This window comes from Hypanus sabinus, chromosome 4, assembly GCF_030144855.1.
Source record: "Hypanus sabinus isolate sHypSab1 chromosome 4, sHypSab1.hap1, whole genome shotgun sequence".
Taxonomy (NCBI): domain Eukaryota; kingdom Metazoa; phylum Chordata; class Chondrichthyes; order Myliobatiformes; family Dasyatidae; genus Hypanus; species Hypanus sabinus.
This window is the reverse complement of record NC_082709.1, coordinates 126,386,028-126,405,545: the sequence shown is the minus strand read 5'-3', so window position 1 is coordinate 126,405,545 and position 19,518 is coordinate 126,386,028. Positions and strand designations below refer to the sequence as shown.

The window sequence follows — 19,518 nt, the reverse complement described above, 5'->3', positions numbered from 1 at the left end:
CACAGTATATGTCTATATTGTGATGTACATGTTATATGCTAATTGCATACATATGCTGTTCATTAAGCATCACTTCTCAGTGTGTATGCAAGGAGAATCTTTCCCAGATAGATAGATGGTCTTGCACATGTTATCATTTTTTGACTGACTGTTTTTAAATTTTTTTTATAAATCCTGACTCCCTGCATTCATGCCTTTAAATTTATATAAGCATTGCTATATGTACATGAACGCGCTTGAATAAACTCTTTATTTGCTAAGTGAAATGCATAATGTCTAGCATGTAAATTTGTGCATTGAGGTCTTGGTACAAAGAGCATTAATTGTCATTTTTTAAAGTTTATAAATATTAATGTTCAAATTATACTGATCAGAAAATCTGGACTTCTGCCCTTATGAAATAGGGATGCTATCAGATATAAGTTTCATGTTATTTTGGATCAATTGAACCTGATAAGACTACTTTTTTTACACAGGAATGTTATCTAAGAACTACAGAGGAGAAAGTGTTAAATCTTTACATGGATCAATTATAGTGTCCTTAGTTTTACAGTAAAGATTACTTCTTTTATTTACCAATTCATTGGCATCAGGCAAGGCAGTGTGACTGAAGTTATACTCTCAGTGCAGGACTTTAATAAGTTGCCAGTTGGCTGCTGTTCCGGTTTCACTCATGGAACAGGTGACCACAACCTCTGAGGTTTTCCTTGAAATGTTAAAGGCAGAAACCTCATCATCCATTGTGTTACTATGTTGAACTAGGTTAACGTTTGTGATCAGCCAAGAAATGCATCAACCAGGCTGTCATTAGCTTTTGGGTTTTGTTTCTGTGGTGCTGCAGAATTTCAGATGGCTATGTGGAATTTTAAAGGCCCTTTGCCACTGTCTTTGTTTTTTCTGTGGACTTGAAGTTCAGTCTGAGCTTGCAAAGGAAGCCACTTGAGCTGTTTTGGCCAGGAACAGCTGACGGAAAGCCATTGTCAGAGCAACATCGCAATTCTGTGTGAAATTAGATATGCACGACAGCTGTGGCAGGGTTTGCATACCACTACTTCTAGAAGGCAAAACTTAACAGTATACTTGTCAATGAAGTTCCACTCCCCGATGAGGTCAAACATGTTTTATGCACACTTTGAAAAGCAGAACAAAACTACACCTGTGCAAATCACCATAGCATCCAGTGACCCTGTGATCTCTGCCTTGAAGGCTGATATCAAAACATGCTTAAAGAGGTTAAGTCCTTGCAAGATGCCAGACTCAGAAGGTGTACCTGGTAGGGCACTGAACGCCTGTGCTAATAATCTGACTAGAGTGTTCAAGGACATCTTAAACCTCTCACTGCTGTAAGTCTGAGGTTCGCATTGGCTTCAAAAGGACAGTAGTTATACCGGTGCCCAAGAAGAGCTGGTAAGTTGCCTCAATGACTATCAACTGGTCACACTCACAGCTACCATAATAAAGTGCTTCAAGAGGTTGGATATGGCTAGAATTAATTCCAGCCTGTGCAAGGACCTGGACTCACTGCAATATGCCCACCTTCATGACAGCAACAGGTCTACAGTGAGCACAATCTCTCCAGCTCTCCACTCTGTTTCGGAGCACCTAGACAACAGCAAAACATGTCAGGCTGCAGTTTATTGGTTACAGCTCGGCGGTCAGCATTATCACCCTCTGCATTGTAATAACCGAGCTGCAAAACCTGTACCTCCGTCCCTCGACCCCCTCATAAAGAGAGCACAGTCAGTAGGGATTGGTAGGTAACATCTTTTCCTCACTGACAATCAATACAGGCTCATGTCAGGGATGTGTGCATAGCTGCAATCTCGCTGCACCCATGAGTGTGTGGCTAGGCACAGCTTAAGTACCATCTATAAACTCACAATTGACATCTCTGTTGTTGGTAAAGTCTCAGGTGGCAACGAGGAGACATATTGGAGTGGGATGGATCGGCTAGATTAATGTTGTCACAAGAATAATCTTGCACTCAATGTTTCAAGATGAAGGAATTGATTCTGAACTTCACGAAAGGGAAGTCAGAAGAGCACACACAATTGAGGGGTTAGCATTAGAAATGGTGAGCTGCTTTATGTTCTTGTGTGTCAGTATCTCAGCGGATCTGTCCTTGGCCCAACACACTGATGCAGTCACAGAGAAGGCATGCTGGTGATTCTGTTTTGTTAGGAGATCGAAGAGATTTGCTCTGTCACCAGAAACTCTTGTAAATAGCTACAGGTGTATGGTGGAGAGCTTGCTGACTGGTTGCCACATAACCAGGTTCTGATGCATAGTGTTTCAAGAGGCTGCTGAGGGTTGTAATCTCAGCCACCTTTGTCAAGGGCGCAACTCACCCCACCGTTGAGAGGATCTTCAAGAGTCAGTGCCTAAAGAAGGTGGCATCCCTCACTAAGGATCCTTACCATCTGGAACATGCCCTCTTCTCCTTACTGCTATTGAGTAGGTGGTGTAAGACCCTGAAAACTGACATGCAATGATTCTGCCCCTCATGCATCAGATGTTTGAATGGTCATTGATCCATGACACTATCTCATTCTTTTTTATGCATTATGTGTTTACTATATAATTGATAGTAATTTTATATGTTTGCAATGGACTGCTGCTGCAAAACAATAAACTTCACTTCATATAAGACAATCATAATAAGCCTGATTCTGATTCAGTGTTTCAGAGATGAATGTAAAGTACCAGAGCACAAAAAAGGAACCTCAACCCATCTCCTCCACGCTGAACTATTAATCTGCCTAGTCCCATTGACCTGCACCCAGACCATATCCCTCCATCCATGTACCTATCCAAATTTCTCTTAAGTGTTGGGAATCAAGCCCACATACACCACTCATGTTGGCAGCACATTGCACACTCAGTGAAAAAGTTCCCCTCATGTTCTCCTTATGTATTTCATCTTTCACCGTTAACCCCTGACCTCTAGTTCTAGCATCACCCATCCTCAGTGGAAAAAGCCTGCTTACATTTACTCTATCTGTGCTCCAGATAATTTTGTGTACACATATCAAATCTCTCCTAATTTTTTTACATTCTAAGGAATAGCAGCAGACAACACAAATTATACTTGTAAATGATTTCTTTAGTATAAGGAAAACTTGTGGGTAGTTTCTGTATTTTTAGGCCTTTAGGGAATTCTCTATGAGAATTGTCTATCCTTAGGATCCATGAGCACACAATACAGCAAAATTCCGATAATCTGCAATCCAGTTGTAAGGAAATCTGATGGGTTGGCACCTCGCCCACAGGATGTTTATTCTCATATTCCCTTTCACGATGTGGAGCTACAGTTCTTGCATTCTAGAGTCATAGAACACAGCAGCACAGACTGGCTCTTTGTCTCATCTGTTATATGCCAAACTATTAATCTGTCTAGTCTCAACAACCTGCACACAGACCATAGCTCTTCATACCCCTCACATCAATATAGCTATTCAAATTTCTCTTCAGTGTTGAAATTGAACCTGTATGCACTACTTCCACTGGTATTTCATTCCACACTCTCACCGCCCACTGAGAAAAGAAATTCACACTGTTTCCCTTGAACATTTTACCTTTCACCATTAACCCATGACCTCTAGTTCTAGTCATGCCCAACCTCAGTGGAGAAAGCCTGCTTACATTTATCCTGTTGACCCCCCTCCCCCTTAATTTTGTATATCTCTATCAAATGTTCCTAACGCTGTAGGAAATAAAGTCCTAACCTATTCAAGCTTTCCCTATAACTCAGGTACTCAAGTCCTGTAATATCCTTTTAAACTTTCTTAGTGCTCCTTCAATCTAATTGATATTTTTTCCTGTAGGTAGGTGACCAGAACAGAACACAATGCTCCTAATTAAGTCTCACCAATGTCTTAAACAGCTTCAACATCATTTCCCATCTCCTATACTCAGTACAGGAGATATATGAAGGCTAACATATATGAAAGCTATTTAACTAGCTTCTTGGAAGTAGATAAATAACATTCTAATAAAAGATTACCAACTTGACACCTTAATCGCATTTCTGACTCTGCAGAAACTGCCTGACCTGCTGAGTATCTCCAGCATGTTTTGTTGTTATCTTGGATAACTGCAATGCTTGTGTGACAGCTCCTGAAGCAAGTTGAACAAAGTATTCTGATATTTGGAAGAAAAGGTCATGTGAAGCAGTGTGTTGTGTGTTGGTGCTGCTTCCCTGGCTGTTACCTCCTGGTTTCATTATGAAATTCACTGCATTCAGGATGTAAAATTGCACAAAGCAGGAAGAGAGGCACTGATACAATACATGCAACATTAAAAAGCAAAGTTTATCCTTATACTTTGAGTTATTAATCAGTGACACAACAGGTAGAGTAGATTTTTTGTAATATGCTGTTATTCATAAGATTACTGAGGAACAAAAATAGAAAGCACATATATTTATATAGTGCCTCTTTGATACTGTTGCATCCCAATGTGCTTTGTGGCCAGTGAGGTTGCTCAGTGCTATAGCCAATGCTATAATCTAGGAAACAGGGCAGTTGATATTGACACTACAAATGTCTACAAACATTAATGTAGCAATGATCAGATAGCCTGTTTCATGCTGTTGAGTGAAGAATAAATATCGGCCAGGGACAAATTCCCCATTGTTTTTAATAATAGTATTTTTGTATGTCCAGCTGAGAGGCATATTCAGTACTTAAGAGATACTACACATGCTGAAAATCCACAACAACATACACAACATGTTGGAGATTCAACAGGTTAGGCAGCATCTATGGAGGGTTCAACATTTCGGGCCAAGATCCTTCCTGAGGAGGGGTTTCAGCCTGAATTCAATGTGTTGTCTGAGAGGGAGAAACTCCACATACTCAATCCTATACTTTTCAAATACTTTAACAATCATTCTTAGCAGCAGGTTGAAGTACTGTTGAACCCTAACTTTAGTAAGGAACAGTAGACGATAAGTGATTTTATTATTCATCTTCCAGCAAGTGAAATAGGAATTATTTTCCTGACTGGAAAATGAATACCTCCTGTCGAAAAAATTTTGTTCAGAATTCCTGCCATGGCATTTTATTACCATTTACTGTTATGCTCGATTGTGCTTCCCTACATATCAAGGAAAAACGGGAGTTGTACAGGTGCACATCAGTGAAAGCAGTTGCTATTGTAGTTATGTCAGACTTTTAGAGCCTGTCCCTGACACACTTTTACAGAAACCTAGGGGTGCATGACTGCCAGGTACAAAGTTTCACCTTTTATGCATCCCAGAGATTCTTGATAAAATGTACTTCTTCCTTCAGATAAAAACTAATTATTGATCTTCTCCTGAAATTTGGACATGTGGCATATGTGGATTAGAGTCATAGAGTTGTACAGCATAAAAACAGGCCCTTTGGCCCAACACATCAATACTATCTATATTAATCTTGCTTGTCTGCACTAATTCAATTTCGTTCTCTGCCCTGTTTACTCAGATAACTATTGTTACTGTTTCTGCCTTCACCACTTTCATAGCAGCTCATTCCAGATAGTGCTTAAACCTCTTCCCTCTCACCTTAAGCTTATGCCCTCTTAATTTTAAGATACCTCTAACATGGGTATAACCTGTCTATGCCTCTCATAATTTTACAGTACTGTGCACAAGTCTTAGCTAGGGTGTCTAAAACTTTTACACAGTACTGTATTTGTCGAAGTGAAGTGGAGAGTGAGTTTGTAAATCTACAGGAGCAAAGGGTGTTGGGAATGGCAAGGTTGAAGTGCTGTGGGAGGGGTGTGGGACCCATGGCAGAGAAGGAGTGCCAGAGGCGGGAAGTCATGTGGGTACAGACACACCCAACAATGAAACACCAGGCAAGGTCATTTGATTCCATGCAATTGGTTTATTGATCATTGCAGAATGTCGCTCTGATCAGAATCATATTTATCATCACTCACTTATGTCATGAAATTTGCTTTTTTATTACGGCCGCAATACAGTACAATACATAAAATCATTACAGTACTGTGCAAGAGTCTTAGGCACCCTAGCTATATATATGAGCCTAAGGTGTTTGTGCAGTACTGTAATATAACGATAATGTAATGTCACCTCTCAGCTGCCTTCACTGCAAAGAAAAAAAATCCTAGCTTATCTTATATCTTTCAGCCCTCCGATGCAGGCAATAGCTTTGTAAATATTTTCTACACCCTCTCTAGCTTAGTCATGTCCTTCCTATAGTATGACAACTGGAACTGCACTCAATAATCCAGGGGTAGCCTCACCCAAGTTTTCTACAACTTTATACTCCCTAACCTTTATACTCAGTGCCTCAGCCAATGAGGACAGGTATGTCATCTACCTTCCTCACCAATCTGTCTACTAGTTCTGCAATTAGTACAATTGAACTAGTGATTTGAAAAAGATATAGTAATATTCCTTATATTAAAAAAAACAAATCTGCCACCACCTGCTCTCTGACCCTTGCCACCAAAACAATTTTTTATCAGGTTTTAATAGCTTTTTGGGAGAGGAAGAAGAATAGAACTGAAATGATTACTTTGAACTATTCTGTAATAATTGTATCCACTAAGATTGATTAGATGGAGATAATGATTTCAAATTTCACTTTTTAAGAGAATTCTGTGCACGCCCTCTGGTGGCAATGTAATGAATTTTTTTACTGCTTTGGTGGAATAAATACCGAAAAGGTTACACCCTTAACCAAAACAATAGTAGATAACTGTAATTCTTTCAAGTCTTAAGTGATCCTGACTGACCTAATATTCTTCCTCACTGACCTTTTTACCAAATACGTTCTATCTGTTTCCACTATTTTGCTTTTGCAGCTGGGGCAGGGGCAAATCCTAGAAACACTGGAGCTTGTCTTCCATTTTTTACAAGGTTGTGTGCAATGCTTTACTACATTTTTTTGATTGATCCCTGTATTCAGGCATCTGTTATTTTAGCAACCAAAAATCTATAGATCAAAATCTATTGAAATCAGTCTCAAATATACTGCTCAATACACAATAACATTATATTAATCCATCACATTTGGGACTTTGCGAGCAATGGATTGGCAGATTTTGTAGACTATTGGGTGTCAGCACACCAAACCTCTTTTAATTCACATGTTTTCAGATGATACACAAGATAATGATGAATCTTCTTGTGAACCTGAGAAGTTTAAAGGCAGCAAGGAAGCAGGAAGCAAGGCCCCATGTGTTTAATGAATATCAAGGTTGTTATTGTTTGTCATCTATATCAACAATCTGGATGATAATGCGCTAAGCTGGTTCAACAAAACTTGGATTAAACCAAGACTGGGGGCATAGTGGCAGCGAGGAATGCTATCAAATCTTGCAGCGGGATCTGAAAGTTGAAAAATGGCCCTTGGAATTTAATGCAGATAAGCGTGAGGTTTTACAGTTTGGGAGAGCAAACCAGGCTTGGACTTGCATGATGAGCATTCGGGCACCGAGCAATGTGGTAGAACAAAGGGATTTGGGAATACAGATCCTTAATTCCTTGAAATTGGCGACAAAGGTAGGTAATGGTCAAAAAGAGGTTTTAGTACATTGGTGTTCATAAATCAAGGTATTGAGTACGGGAGTTGGGATATTATGCTGAAGTTGTATAAGACCTAATTTGGAGTATTGTGTCCAATTCTGGTCACCTACGGAAAAGATAGCAATAAGATTGAAGGAGTGCAGAGAAAGTTTACAATGATGTTGCTAGGACTTGAGGATCTGAATTATAGGGAAATGTTTATTCCCTGGAACTTTATCCCATTTGGGGAGATTTGATAGAGCTATGTAAATTTATGAGGGTTGCCAATAGGGTAAAAGTAAGCAGGCTTTTTCCACTGAAGTTGGGTAAGACTAGAACTAGAGGTCATAGATTAATAGTGCAAGGTGAAAAGTTTAAGGGAAACATGCGAGTGAATTTCTTCACACAGGTGGCAGTGAGAGCGTGGAATGATCTGCCAGTGGAAGTGGTGGATACAGGTTCGATTTCAATATTTAAAAGAAATTTGGATAGATAGCCACATAGATGTGAGGGGTATGGAGGACTATGTTCTGGGTACAGGTTGTTGACACGAGACATGGACTAGATGAGACAGAAGGCTCGTGTTCTGTACTCTATGGATCCTGAATGCAAGAACTGAAGCAACACATTGTGAAAGAGAATACTGGAATAAACATTTTGTGAGCTAGATGCCAACCCATCAGAATTCCTTACAACTAGAATGAAAATTATCAACATTTTACTGTTTTATGTACAAACCCCATTTCCAGAAATGTTGGAATAGACAATAGACAATAGACAATAGGTGCAGAAGTAGACAATTTGGCCCCTCGAGTCTGCACCGCCATTCTGAGATCATGGCTGATCATTCACTATCAATACCCAGTCCCTGCCTTGTCCCCATATCCCTTGATTCCCCTATCCATCAGATATCTATCTAGCTCCTTCTTGAAAGCATCCAGAGAATTGGCCTCCACCGTCTTCTGAGGCAGTGCATTCCACACCTCCACAACTCTCTGGGAGAAGAAGCTCTTCCTCAATTCTGTTTTAAATAACTGACCTCTTATTCTCAATCCATGCCCTCTGGTACTGGACTCTCCCAACATTTGGAACATATTTCCTGCCTCAATCCTACCAAATCCTTTAATTATCTTAAACGTTTCAATCAGATCCCCTCTCAATCTCCTCAATTCCAGCGTGTACAAGCCCAATCTCTCCAATCTCTCTGCGTAAGACAGCCCTGCCATCCCAGGAATCAACCTAGTGAATCTACGCTGCACTTCCTCAATTGCCAGAATGTCCTTCCTTAAACCTGGAGACCAAAACTGTACACAATATTCCAGGTGTGGTCTCACCAGGGCCCTGTACAAATGCAAAAGAACATCCTTGCTCTTGTATTCAATTCCCCTTGTAACAAAGGCCAACATTCCATTTGCCCTCTTCACTGCCTGTTGCACTTGCTCATTCACCTTCATTGACTGGTGAACTAGGACTCCTAGGTCTCTTTGCATTTCTCCCTTACCTAACTCGACACCGTTCAGACAATACTCTGCCCTCTTGTTCCAGCTTCCAAAGTGGATAACTTCACATTTATTCACATTGAATGACATCTGCCAAGTATCTGCCCACTCACTCAGCCTATCCAAGTCTCCCTGTATTCTCCTAACGTCCTCTTCGCATGTCACACTGCCACCCAGTTTAGTATCGTCAGCAAACTTGCTGATATAGTTTTCAATGCCCTCATCTAAATCATTGACATAAATCGTAAAGAGCTGTGGTCCCAATGCAGAGCCCTGTGGTACCCCACTAGTCACCTCCAGCCAGTCTGAGAAACACCCATTCACTGCTACCCTTTGCTTTCTATCTGCCAACCAATTTTCTATCCATGTTGAAACCCTGCCCCCAATGCCATGAGCTCTGATTTTACTCACCAATCTCCTATGTGGCACCTTATCGAATGCCTTCTGAAAATCTAGGTACACAACATCTACTGGCTTACCCTCGTCTAACATCCTTGTTACACCCTCAAAAAACTCCAACAGATTAGTCAAGCATGATTTGCCCTTGGTAAATCCATGCTGGCTCGGCCTAATCCTATTTCTGCCATCTAGATTTTGGGTATTTTCCAAAATGCAATAAAAACAAAACTCTGTGATATGTTAATTCACGTGAACCTTTATTTAACTGACAAAAGTGCAAAGAAATGATTTTCAATAGTTTTACTGACCAACTTTATTTTGTAAATATACACAAATTTAGAATTTGATGGCTGCAACACACTCAACAAAAGTTGGGACAGAGTTAAAATAAGATTGAAAAGTGCACAGAATATTCAAGTAACACCGGTTTGGAAGACTCCACGTTAAGTAGGCTAATTGGTAGCAGGTGAGGCATCATAACTGGGTATAAAAGTAGCATCCATCAAAGGCTCAGTCTTTGCAAGCAAGGATGGGTCGTGGCTCACCCCTTTGTGCCAAAGTTCATGAGAGAATTGTTAGTCAGTTCAAAAGGAACATTTCCCAATGCAAGATTGCAGAGAATTTAGGTCTTTCAACATCTACAGTACATAATATTGTGAAAAGATTCAGAGAATTCAGAGACATCTCAGTGCGTAAAGGACAAGGTCGGAATGCGTGTGATCTTCGAGCCCTCAGGTGGCACTGTCTAAGAAACCGTCATGCTACTGTGACAATTATAGCCACCTGGGCTCGGGAGTACTTCGGAAAACCATTGTCACTTAACACAGTCCGTCACTGCATCCAGAAATGCAACTTGAAACTGTATTACGCAAGGAGGAAGCCATACATCAACTCTATGCAGAAATGCCGGCGAGTTCTCTGGGCCTGAGCTCACCTCAGATGGACCGAAAGACTGTGGAACCGTATGCTGTGGTCAGATGAGTCCACATTTCAGTTAGTTTTTGGAAAAAACGGGAGTCGAGTTCTCCGTGCCAAAGATGAAAACAACCATCCTGATTGTTATCAGCAAAAGGTGCAAAAACCAGCATCTGTGATGATATGGGGGTGCATCAGTGCCCACGGCATGGGTGAGTTGCATGTATGTGAAGGTACCATTGACTCTGAGGCGTATATTAGGATTTTAGAGAGATGTATGTTGCCATCAAGGTGACGTCTCTTCCCGAGACGTCCATGCTTATTTCAGCAGGACAATGCCAGACCACATTCTGCACGGGTCCAGATCTATCTCCTATTGAAAATGTATGGCACATCATGAAGAGGAGAATCAGACAATGGAGACCATGGACTATTGAGCTGCTGAAGTCTTATATCAAGCAAGAATGAACAAAATTTCCAATTGCAAATCTACTACAATTAGTATCCTCAGTTCCAAAACGATTAAAAAGTGTTATTAAAAGGAAAGGTGATGTAACACAATGGTAAACATGCTTCTGTCCCAACTTTTGTTGAGTGTGTTGCAGCCATCAAATTCTAAATGTGTGTATATTTACAAAATACAGTTAAGTTGGTCAGTAAAACTATTGAAAATCTTTTCTTTGTACTTTTGTCAGTTAAATAAAGGTTCACATGAATTAACATATCACAGATTTTTGTTTTTATTGTATTTTGGAAAATATCCCAACTTTTCTGGAAATGGGTTTGTACTTGCAGATCCCAAGGATAGACAAGTCTAATAGAGAATTATCTAGAGGACTATACCTTATACAGAGACTACCCTCAGGTGTTCCTTCTACTAAAGAAATAACTTACAAATGTAATTTGTGTTGTTGTCTGCTTCTTTAGCAGATATTAAAGCTAATGGATGAAAGATACAGGTAAAAAAGCTTAGTCATAAATATGCCATAACAAATATAATTTCATAATCTTCAAACAAATCTGCAGCTATCAGGATACCTTAAATACAATACAGTTCACTGTCATCATGTGGCAATAAGAAGTTTGACCTTATTTTTATGATTAGCTTATTGCTTAATAATTAACTGAGAGGACTCTGTCTTTATATTCAAACCCCTCAAGGTCTGCTAGTTCCTGAGCCTTATCTAGGTTTGTGTCCCTGCCAAGCCTCTGAGGTTTGCTGGCTCCCACTGCTTTATCATCTTAATTGTAAATCAAAAACATTCTTTGAGGCATGCAACACAGCACTGGCTATGAAAGCTACTGGCCTCCCAGGTGAGCAGCTCACTGTCTGTAACAGCAGCAGACATGAGAAGGACCCTGCAGGGAGTCAATCCCTGTAAGGCGGCCAGGCCAGACAACATCACAGGCTGAGTACTCAAGGAATGTGCACACCAGCTCACTGATGTCTTCGACACTTCGCTCATTCAGGCTACTGTCTCCACATGCTTCAAATCAGACTGCATCATCCCTGTACCATAGAACTCTACACCTTCAGGAGTAACTGACTATTGCTCAGTGCACCAAGAATCATCATGAAGTGCTTTGAACATCTGATAATGGCACATATCAAAAATTCCATTCCTGCTACATTGGACACTCACCAATATACTTACTGACAGAACCGCTCTATGACAAATGTCATAGCATCTATCATTTATCTAGCCCAGACACAAGGACCCATGTCAGGATGCTGTTCTGGATTTCAGCTGGGCATTCAAAAATATTACCTCACCGACCTTGGTGAACTAACTCCGACTCCTTGGTCTAAATACATCACTGTGCAACTGGGTTTTGGACTTCTTAAGGAACAGACCTCAGGTAGTCGGGATGCTCAACCGCTCCTCCCTCCCCATCATCCTCAACACGGGTGCCCCCCAGGCTGTGTGCTGAGCTTATAGCTGTACACTCTGCTCACACCTGACTGTATGTCCAAACACCCGAATAATTACGTTGTCAAATCACTGACGACAGCATAGTGGTGGCACCAACCATAATGAGACAGCCTACCGAGAGGAGGGGGAAGAACTTGGCCTGGTGCCAGGCAAGTAACCGCTTCCTTAATGTCAGTAAAACAAAGGAGATGGTTATCGAATTGGAAACTGCATACAATTTCAAACTCCTTGGAGTGTACGTCTTGCACAATGTCTCAGGTCTCAGAACATGTTCTGCACCATCAGGATAGCTCATCAATCACTCTCTTTTTCCTGAGGAAGCTGAAGAGAGCTGCACTATGCACATCCATACTCACAACATTCTACAGATGCACAGTAGAGAGCTTCCTAACAAGCTGCATTACTGCATGGTACCAAAACTGCACTACAGCAGACAGGAAGGCTCTGTCAAATTTGCCCAATGCCTCACCAGCACCAGCCTACCCACCATCAAGGACATGCAGTATATACAGAAAGGTGCTGGAAAAGGGCTAGTAACATTATAAAGGATTCCACCCACCCAGCTCATGGACTATTTGTCCCACTTCCATCAGGAAGGAGGCTCTGTAGAATCCATACCAGGACCACCAATCTCATAAACAATTACTTTTCCCAAACAGTAAAGCTGACCCACACCTCCGCTTACTAAACCATCCCTCCATGTCCCAAATCACCAATTACTTTACCATTTCTTGTCAGTAACCTTATGTACAGATACACCTGTGCCTAGCATCACTTTCTGGACATACAATCAATGTATTTACGTTTGTATATTTATTGTGTTATTATTATTTTCTTATTGTATATTTTTTTGTTCTGCATTTGATCCAAAGTAACAATTATTTCATTCTCCTTTACATTTGAGTACTGGATATGGCATTAAAAAATATTGAAGGGGCATGAATTTACCGTTAGGAGTTTCTTGAGACTTAAAGGTCTCCTTAAAACTCATTCCTGTGACCCAAACCCCTGGCCATTTCTTTTTGCACTGTAACTTCACTTTTCAGCATTCCTTGTCTGCAAAATATCCTTGGTGGAATGTTACATTGAAAGTTCTACAAATGCAAATTGCTGTCTTTCTCATTTAGTATTCTACATTAAAAAGAACAGGAGACAAGCTATTGCATAAGGCTATGTTCATAAAGTTGGTGGGGAAAGATTAGCTCTACCTGGAATTATTTTTCCAACTTGCTATACTTATTGGGAAAATGAGTCAAACCCTACTGAATGAGGACGTTGATCTTAGAAAAATCATACCTGAGTAGCTTGATAACAAATGATTGATTTTTGTAAATAAATAATTTGCCACGTTCAGAACTGCATGAACGAATTAGAAATACAATAAGGTTGCCAGATGCTGAAATTACACAGGCACAGCAGAAAGCACAGGGAATGTTGCCAATGTGTGTAATTATGTGAATAAGATTTAAAATGATTGAATCCCATTGTCATTTTGGTTTAAAATTTTGTTGATATTATCCTGCCAATTTTGTCTCCCTGAAATTGTATGAAGCGAGTACCTCCTTTATTAGTCGTTATGCTTAATCCGATGCCTTTATGTGCTTTTGTTTGTAGACGCAGAGACTGACTGTGTCTTTGAAGTTGTTCATACTAAATCTGAGTCAGAAGGAAGACCAGAGACAACCTTTCACTTCTGTAGCAGGTAGCTCTTTTTACACAACACCCAATTAATATGCCAAGTATATAGATGTTATTATTAAATGTCTTCCAAAAGTTTACACTGTTCTGGACATTTTCAGTACTCCTGAGAACAAACGTGATTTTATCAAGGCAGTTCAGTCTATACTACGTGATAAACAGCGAAGACAGCTTCTTAAAACTGAGAGTTTGCCTCAGTCCCAGCAGTACATGCCTTTTGGAGGGAAGCGACTGTGTGCACTAAAGGGGGCAAGACCAGTTGTGAATCGAGCTGGTAAGAGTTCCGTAGTATCCATTAAAATATTGACGCAACAGGTGTTCTCTTTGTGTGTTGGTGTATAATTCTGATCTTATGAAATTACCTTTCAATACATCTTTATTCTTTAAATATGTAACTCTTGTCAAAATATATTTTCATTGCACTTTGAGATTTCATATTGTGAAATAAATATTAAAAAATTATCCAGATAAAAACACAAATTGCAAGATATATCAGCAGGAGCAAATGCCTAAACCCAATGATGATTGTGACGTAGTTCAACGATGCAGCAAAGGAACAAGTTTTGAACATGATTGTTGAAACTAAGTATAACATCAAAATACCATAAATACTGAAATCTGAAATAAAATATTGAAAGTAGCCAACTGGTGAGGCAGCATCTGCACCCACACTTTTTCTAGATTCAGGAAGCCAGACAGCTTTCCTCTCACAATTAAGTTGTTTTTAACTACTTTTATCTTAAAAAGATGAATAATTTTGTTGAAATATATCAAAACGTTGAAATAATTAAAATGTTAAACTAAACTAACTTTAAGTAATTCAAATACTTAGTTTTTCCCTGAGATGATGATCCCATTCAGCTGAAAGGATTGCATTGTTTCGGAATATCTCCCTAGAGCTGAGGGCTGGATGGGAAATACATCCACATCCCTATTCTGCTGCTGGGCTCAACGTGAGTCCAGTGGTAGGTCAGGACTCAGATGGGCTCAACTTGAACTTTTGCCTTTCACCTCTTACACTGAAGAAGCTCTAAGGCTCAACAGTTGATAGCTGGTGAATCCTTTCAGAACTGCCATTTTCCTGTCAATGCAATTGAGACCAATAACTGATCTTTGTAAAAAAATTGATATTTGGAGATGAGAATGGATGAGAACCCAGTGATTATCCCTGGTTCCTATTTATTGACACCATTAATTCAAATATTTTACGAGTTAACATTGGCCTAGAGACGTAATAAAGTGTGATACAAATCAGTACAAAGGAATTGGGAATTAAATACCCAAGGTTATCAGGTAATATGGAAGGATAGGCAGAGAGATAAGGGAGGTGAGAGGGGATGGTAATCTTAATTAAGGATGAGGTCAGACTGATAGTGCGAGATGATATAAATTCTAAGAATGTTGAATCCATCTGGGTAGAGATTAGGAATAATGAAAGGGAAAAAAGTCACTGGTGGGTGTTGTCTATCAGCAACCGAATAAGAACATTACAGTGGCATGAGTAATAAACTTAAGAAATATCTGAAGCCTATAAGAATGGAATGACAGTTGTCATGGGGAACTTTAACTTGCACATAGATTGACTGAATCAAATTGGTCAAGTCAGTTATTGAGGAGAACTTCGTAAAATGCATCCGTTGTAGCTTTTGTGTTAGCATGTGACTGAACCTACAAGAGAAAGTTATGTCTTAGATCTGGTCCTGTGCAATGACGCGGGTAAAGTTAATGATGTTGTAGTTAAGGATTCTTGCAAGGTGTGCAAGACTGAATTTCTCCTGCAAATGGAAGGTGCAATATTCAATCTAAAGCCAGTGTATTCTGCCTACACAAGGGAGACTACAAAGGGGTGAAGGTGGAGTTGATTAGTGTAGACAAAGAATACACGCTGTGTTGTTGGATAGTTGAAGAACAATGGAAGACTTGCAAACAAATTTTCCACAGTGCTCGACAAAGTATACTCCAGTTAAAAACAAGAGTGTTGAGGGTAGAGAGAGCTCATCTGGATAATGAAGGAAAGGCATTAAACTTAAAGCTTATGCTTACAAAGTCGCCAAGAATAGTGGGAAAACAGAAGATTGGAAAAAACATTATGAAGAACAAAGACCACTGAGTAAGTAATTAAGAAAAGGAAGATAGATTATGAAAGTACAAAATATAAGAAGGGATAGTATAAGTTTTTATAATTAAAGTGGAAATGGATGGCTAAAGTGAATGTAGGTCCTTTGGAAGATGAAAAGAAGGAATTAATACTGGGTGATGTGGAAATAGTTAAGGCCTTTTATGTCAGTTTTCACAGTGGCAAATACATTCTATGTGCCAAAGAGAGATGTGGTGGATACAGTGGGAGTGAGGATCTCAATACAATCACTGTCACTAAGTGATGAGCCTAAAGGCAGACAGGTCTCCTGGACCTGATAGGAAGAATCACAGGGTACTGAAAGAAATGGCAGAAGTTAATGTAGACATGTTTGTGACAATTTGCAAAATTTTCTGGACTCTGGGCAGGTCCTGTTGGGTAGAAGACAGTAAATGTCACTACACTGTTTAAAAGATAGATGTGGGCAAATGGCAGTTAACTATACACCAGTTAGCTGAATGTGTGGAATTGGGAAAATACTTAAAGCCATCATTAAGGAAGAAATCGTGAAACATCTGGATAGAAGTGGTTCAATCAGGCAGGCACAGCAAGAATTTAAGAAGGTCAGATCCTGTTTGACAAACTTACAAGAGTTCTTTGAGGATGTAAAGAGTGGAATAGATGGAGGCGAACAGGTGGATGTTGTAGACGGATTTCCAAAAGGTGTTTAAAAAGGTGCTGCATAAAATGCTTATCTATAAGATATGGATGCATGGAGTTGGGATTAATGAATTGGCATAGATAGAGGATTGATTAACCAATAGAAGGCAAGGAGTTGAGAGATAAATGGGTGTTTCTCTGGTTGACAGTCAGTGGTGAGCAGAATGATGCATGAGTCGGTGTTGGACCTACAGATGTTCACAAATTATAGCACATCAACAATTTGGAAAAGGCAACTAAATGTAGAGCATCCAAGTTTGCAGATGATACTAATTTGAATGGAAAAAGAAATTGTGGGTCTGGCGGATGGAGTAGAATGTTGGTACATGCGAGGTTGTCCACATTGGAAGGAAAAATAGAAGATCAGATTATTATTTAAACTGTGCAAGATTGCAGCATGCTGCTGTGCAGAGGGATTTGGGAGTACTAGTGCATGAATGGCAGAAGGTTGGTTTGCAGGTGCAACAGCTTATCAAGAAGACAAATTGAACGTTGGTCTTCATTGCTGGAAGGAGTGAAAGTAAGAGCAGTGAGGTTATACTGCAACTGTACAGGGTACTGGTGAGGCCGCATCTGGAGTACTGCGTGCATTTCTGGGCTCCTCACTTGCAGAAAAATATACTGCCTTTAGAGATGGTGCAGAGGTTTACCAAGTTGATTCCGGAGATGAGAGGGTTAACCTACGAGGAGAGATTGAGTCGACTGGGACTGTTGTTGCTGGAATTCAAAAGAATGAGAGAGGATCCTGTAGAAACATATAAAAAATATGTTTCTAGGTAAGATAAATAAAATACAGTAGAGGCAGAAATGTTGTTTCCACTGGTGACTGAAGCTAGGGGACATAGCCTCATGATTCGGGGGAATAGATTTAGGATGGCAATGAGGAGAAACTACTGTTTCAAAAAGCAATGAATCTGTGGAATTCTCTGCCTATGGAAGTAGTAGAGGCTACCTCATTAAAAATATTTAAGACACAGATAGGATTTTGCACAGTAAGGGTTATGGGGAAAAGGCAGGTAAGGGGAGATGAGTCCAAGGTTTGATCAGCCATTTTTGTACAAAATGCCGGAGCAAAACTTAGTGGGCCGGTTAGCCTGCTCCTGTTCTTATCTCTTATGTGATTGCACTAAGCAATCATCAGTAATATGATGAAAAGAAAACCTTTGCTTTGTATATTTCTAAGGACAACTATTAGTTTGGACAAATGGCATGTTTTCAGTTCTGCTTGTGATAATATTTTGCAACATCTAATTCTAAGTATTCTTGTCCCTTTCTAAGTTTCAGTACCTTGCAGAAGTCTTGGTAAAAAAAGGCTATCCAGAAACAGATTCACAATTGATGCAGATAATCTTTTTGGACGCAATCAAAATAATGCAACTTTGCAGTCATCTGTGACCTGCAATGACACTGATCGTTGGGTGGAGGAGCAGTTTGATCTTGCTAAGTATGAGGAACAGGAAGATGTCAAAGAGACCGATATTCTGAGTGATGATGATGAGTATTGCCAGTCAGTGAAAAGTTTGTCATTGTCCAAAGATTTACAAGAGCAGCTAAAAGCAATCAGCTTCGCACAAGGTGGACTTAATGAGAATGGCAAACTACCCATGCATAGAACACCAGAGAACTCACCATCAAAACTGGGATCTTCATTGAAGCAAAAACCTGCAGCAGGAGCTAATGGTGCACTTGACAACAGTGCAGCAGAAATAATATGGGTAAAACGCGAAGACTTCATTTCAATTAACAAAGAAAATGATGAAAGCTAAGATGCAGATATATTTCTTCAAGTGTGACCATCAAACACATTCAAAGCTAATTATTTGTGACTTAATAATTATTATGGGAATGATTCCACTGAATTCTTCTACAGATATACATATGGAGGAAGTTGGAATAACTCAGAAGCCATGCTTCCATTAACCTTAATTAAGAATTGATATGATTGAACAGACAAAAGGATAAACAATTTTATGGCTTCTTTCTACACTCCTGCAATTTACTGTCCAAAGGGCTTTAACGTATGATATTTATTATTGTGGCGGTGTAAAAATGTTATTTCATATTTAGTTTATTTTGTGGGTGATTCAGTTAACAAAGCTATTATGTCTGTTACAAAGTTACTTTGTATCTTTTACAGAAGACCGTGGATTTCATCTATAACTATTTGGGGAATATTATCTGTGCAGAATACAATGAAAATTGGTTACGTATTAGTAACCATGCAACTACCACAGTAGTATAAATCAGGTGTTTATATGAATAAAAGAACTACAGCAAGTCTTGAATGAATAACTTTTACAAACTACTATAGAGAATCATTCTACTACCAATATGTCCGATGGTACTTATATTATTGCCGTATTCATATTTGTACATATTTTCAGGCTTTAATGCGCACATCAGAAGTTGCCTAATATATTTCTTTTGTAAGCTGGAAGAAAGTCTATTTTTATGTTTTTAGGTTCATTGACTTTAAGAATTGTAAATGCTCTTCAAACATAATAAAACATATCAAATTAGGAATTATTTATGTCATTTTGAGTATATACTTAGTTTGCAGGTACCTATGGTGGGAAGGTATTCTGAAGATTTTTCTTAATGATTTTTAGTGAGGCAGTGACATGGATATTCACATTAATTATTTTTTTAAAGAACCGTCCATATTTTACCAGTTCCCCCCTATAGAGAATCCCAAAATATTTGATATGTACAGTATATCAAGTGGCCAGTGAGTGAGTGGCCAGTGAAGGAGTGAAG

General features: G+C 39.5%; 1 protein-coding gene across 1 annotated transcript in view; it reads left to right on the top strand.

The window, feature by feature from the left end:
* tiam1a (TIAM Rac1 associated GEF 1a) overlaps positions 1-19,193 on the top strand; it is a 202,589-nt gene extending 183,396 nt beyond the window's left edge. Inside the window, exons 24-26 of the mRNA XM_059968121.1 lie at positions 13,881-13,968; positions 14,066-14,238; positions 18,040-19,193. Coding sequence (XP_059824104.1) covers positions 13,881-13,968; positions 14,066-14,238; positions 18,040-18,527 — 749 coding nt within the window. The 3' untranslated portion in view covers positions 18,528-19,193. The remainder of the gene's footprint in view (positions 1-13,880; positions 13,969-14,065; positions 14,239-18,039) is intronic.
* The last annotated feature ends 325 nt before the right edge of the window (positions 19,194-19,518 follow it).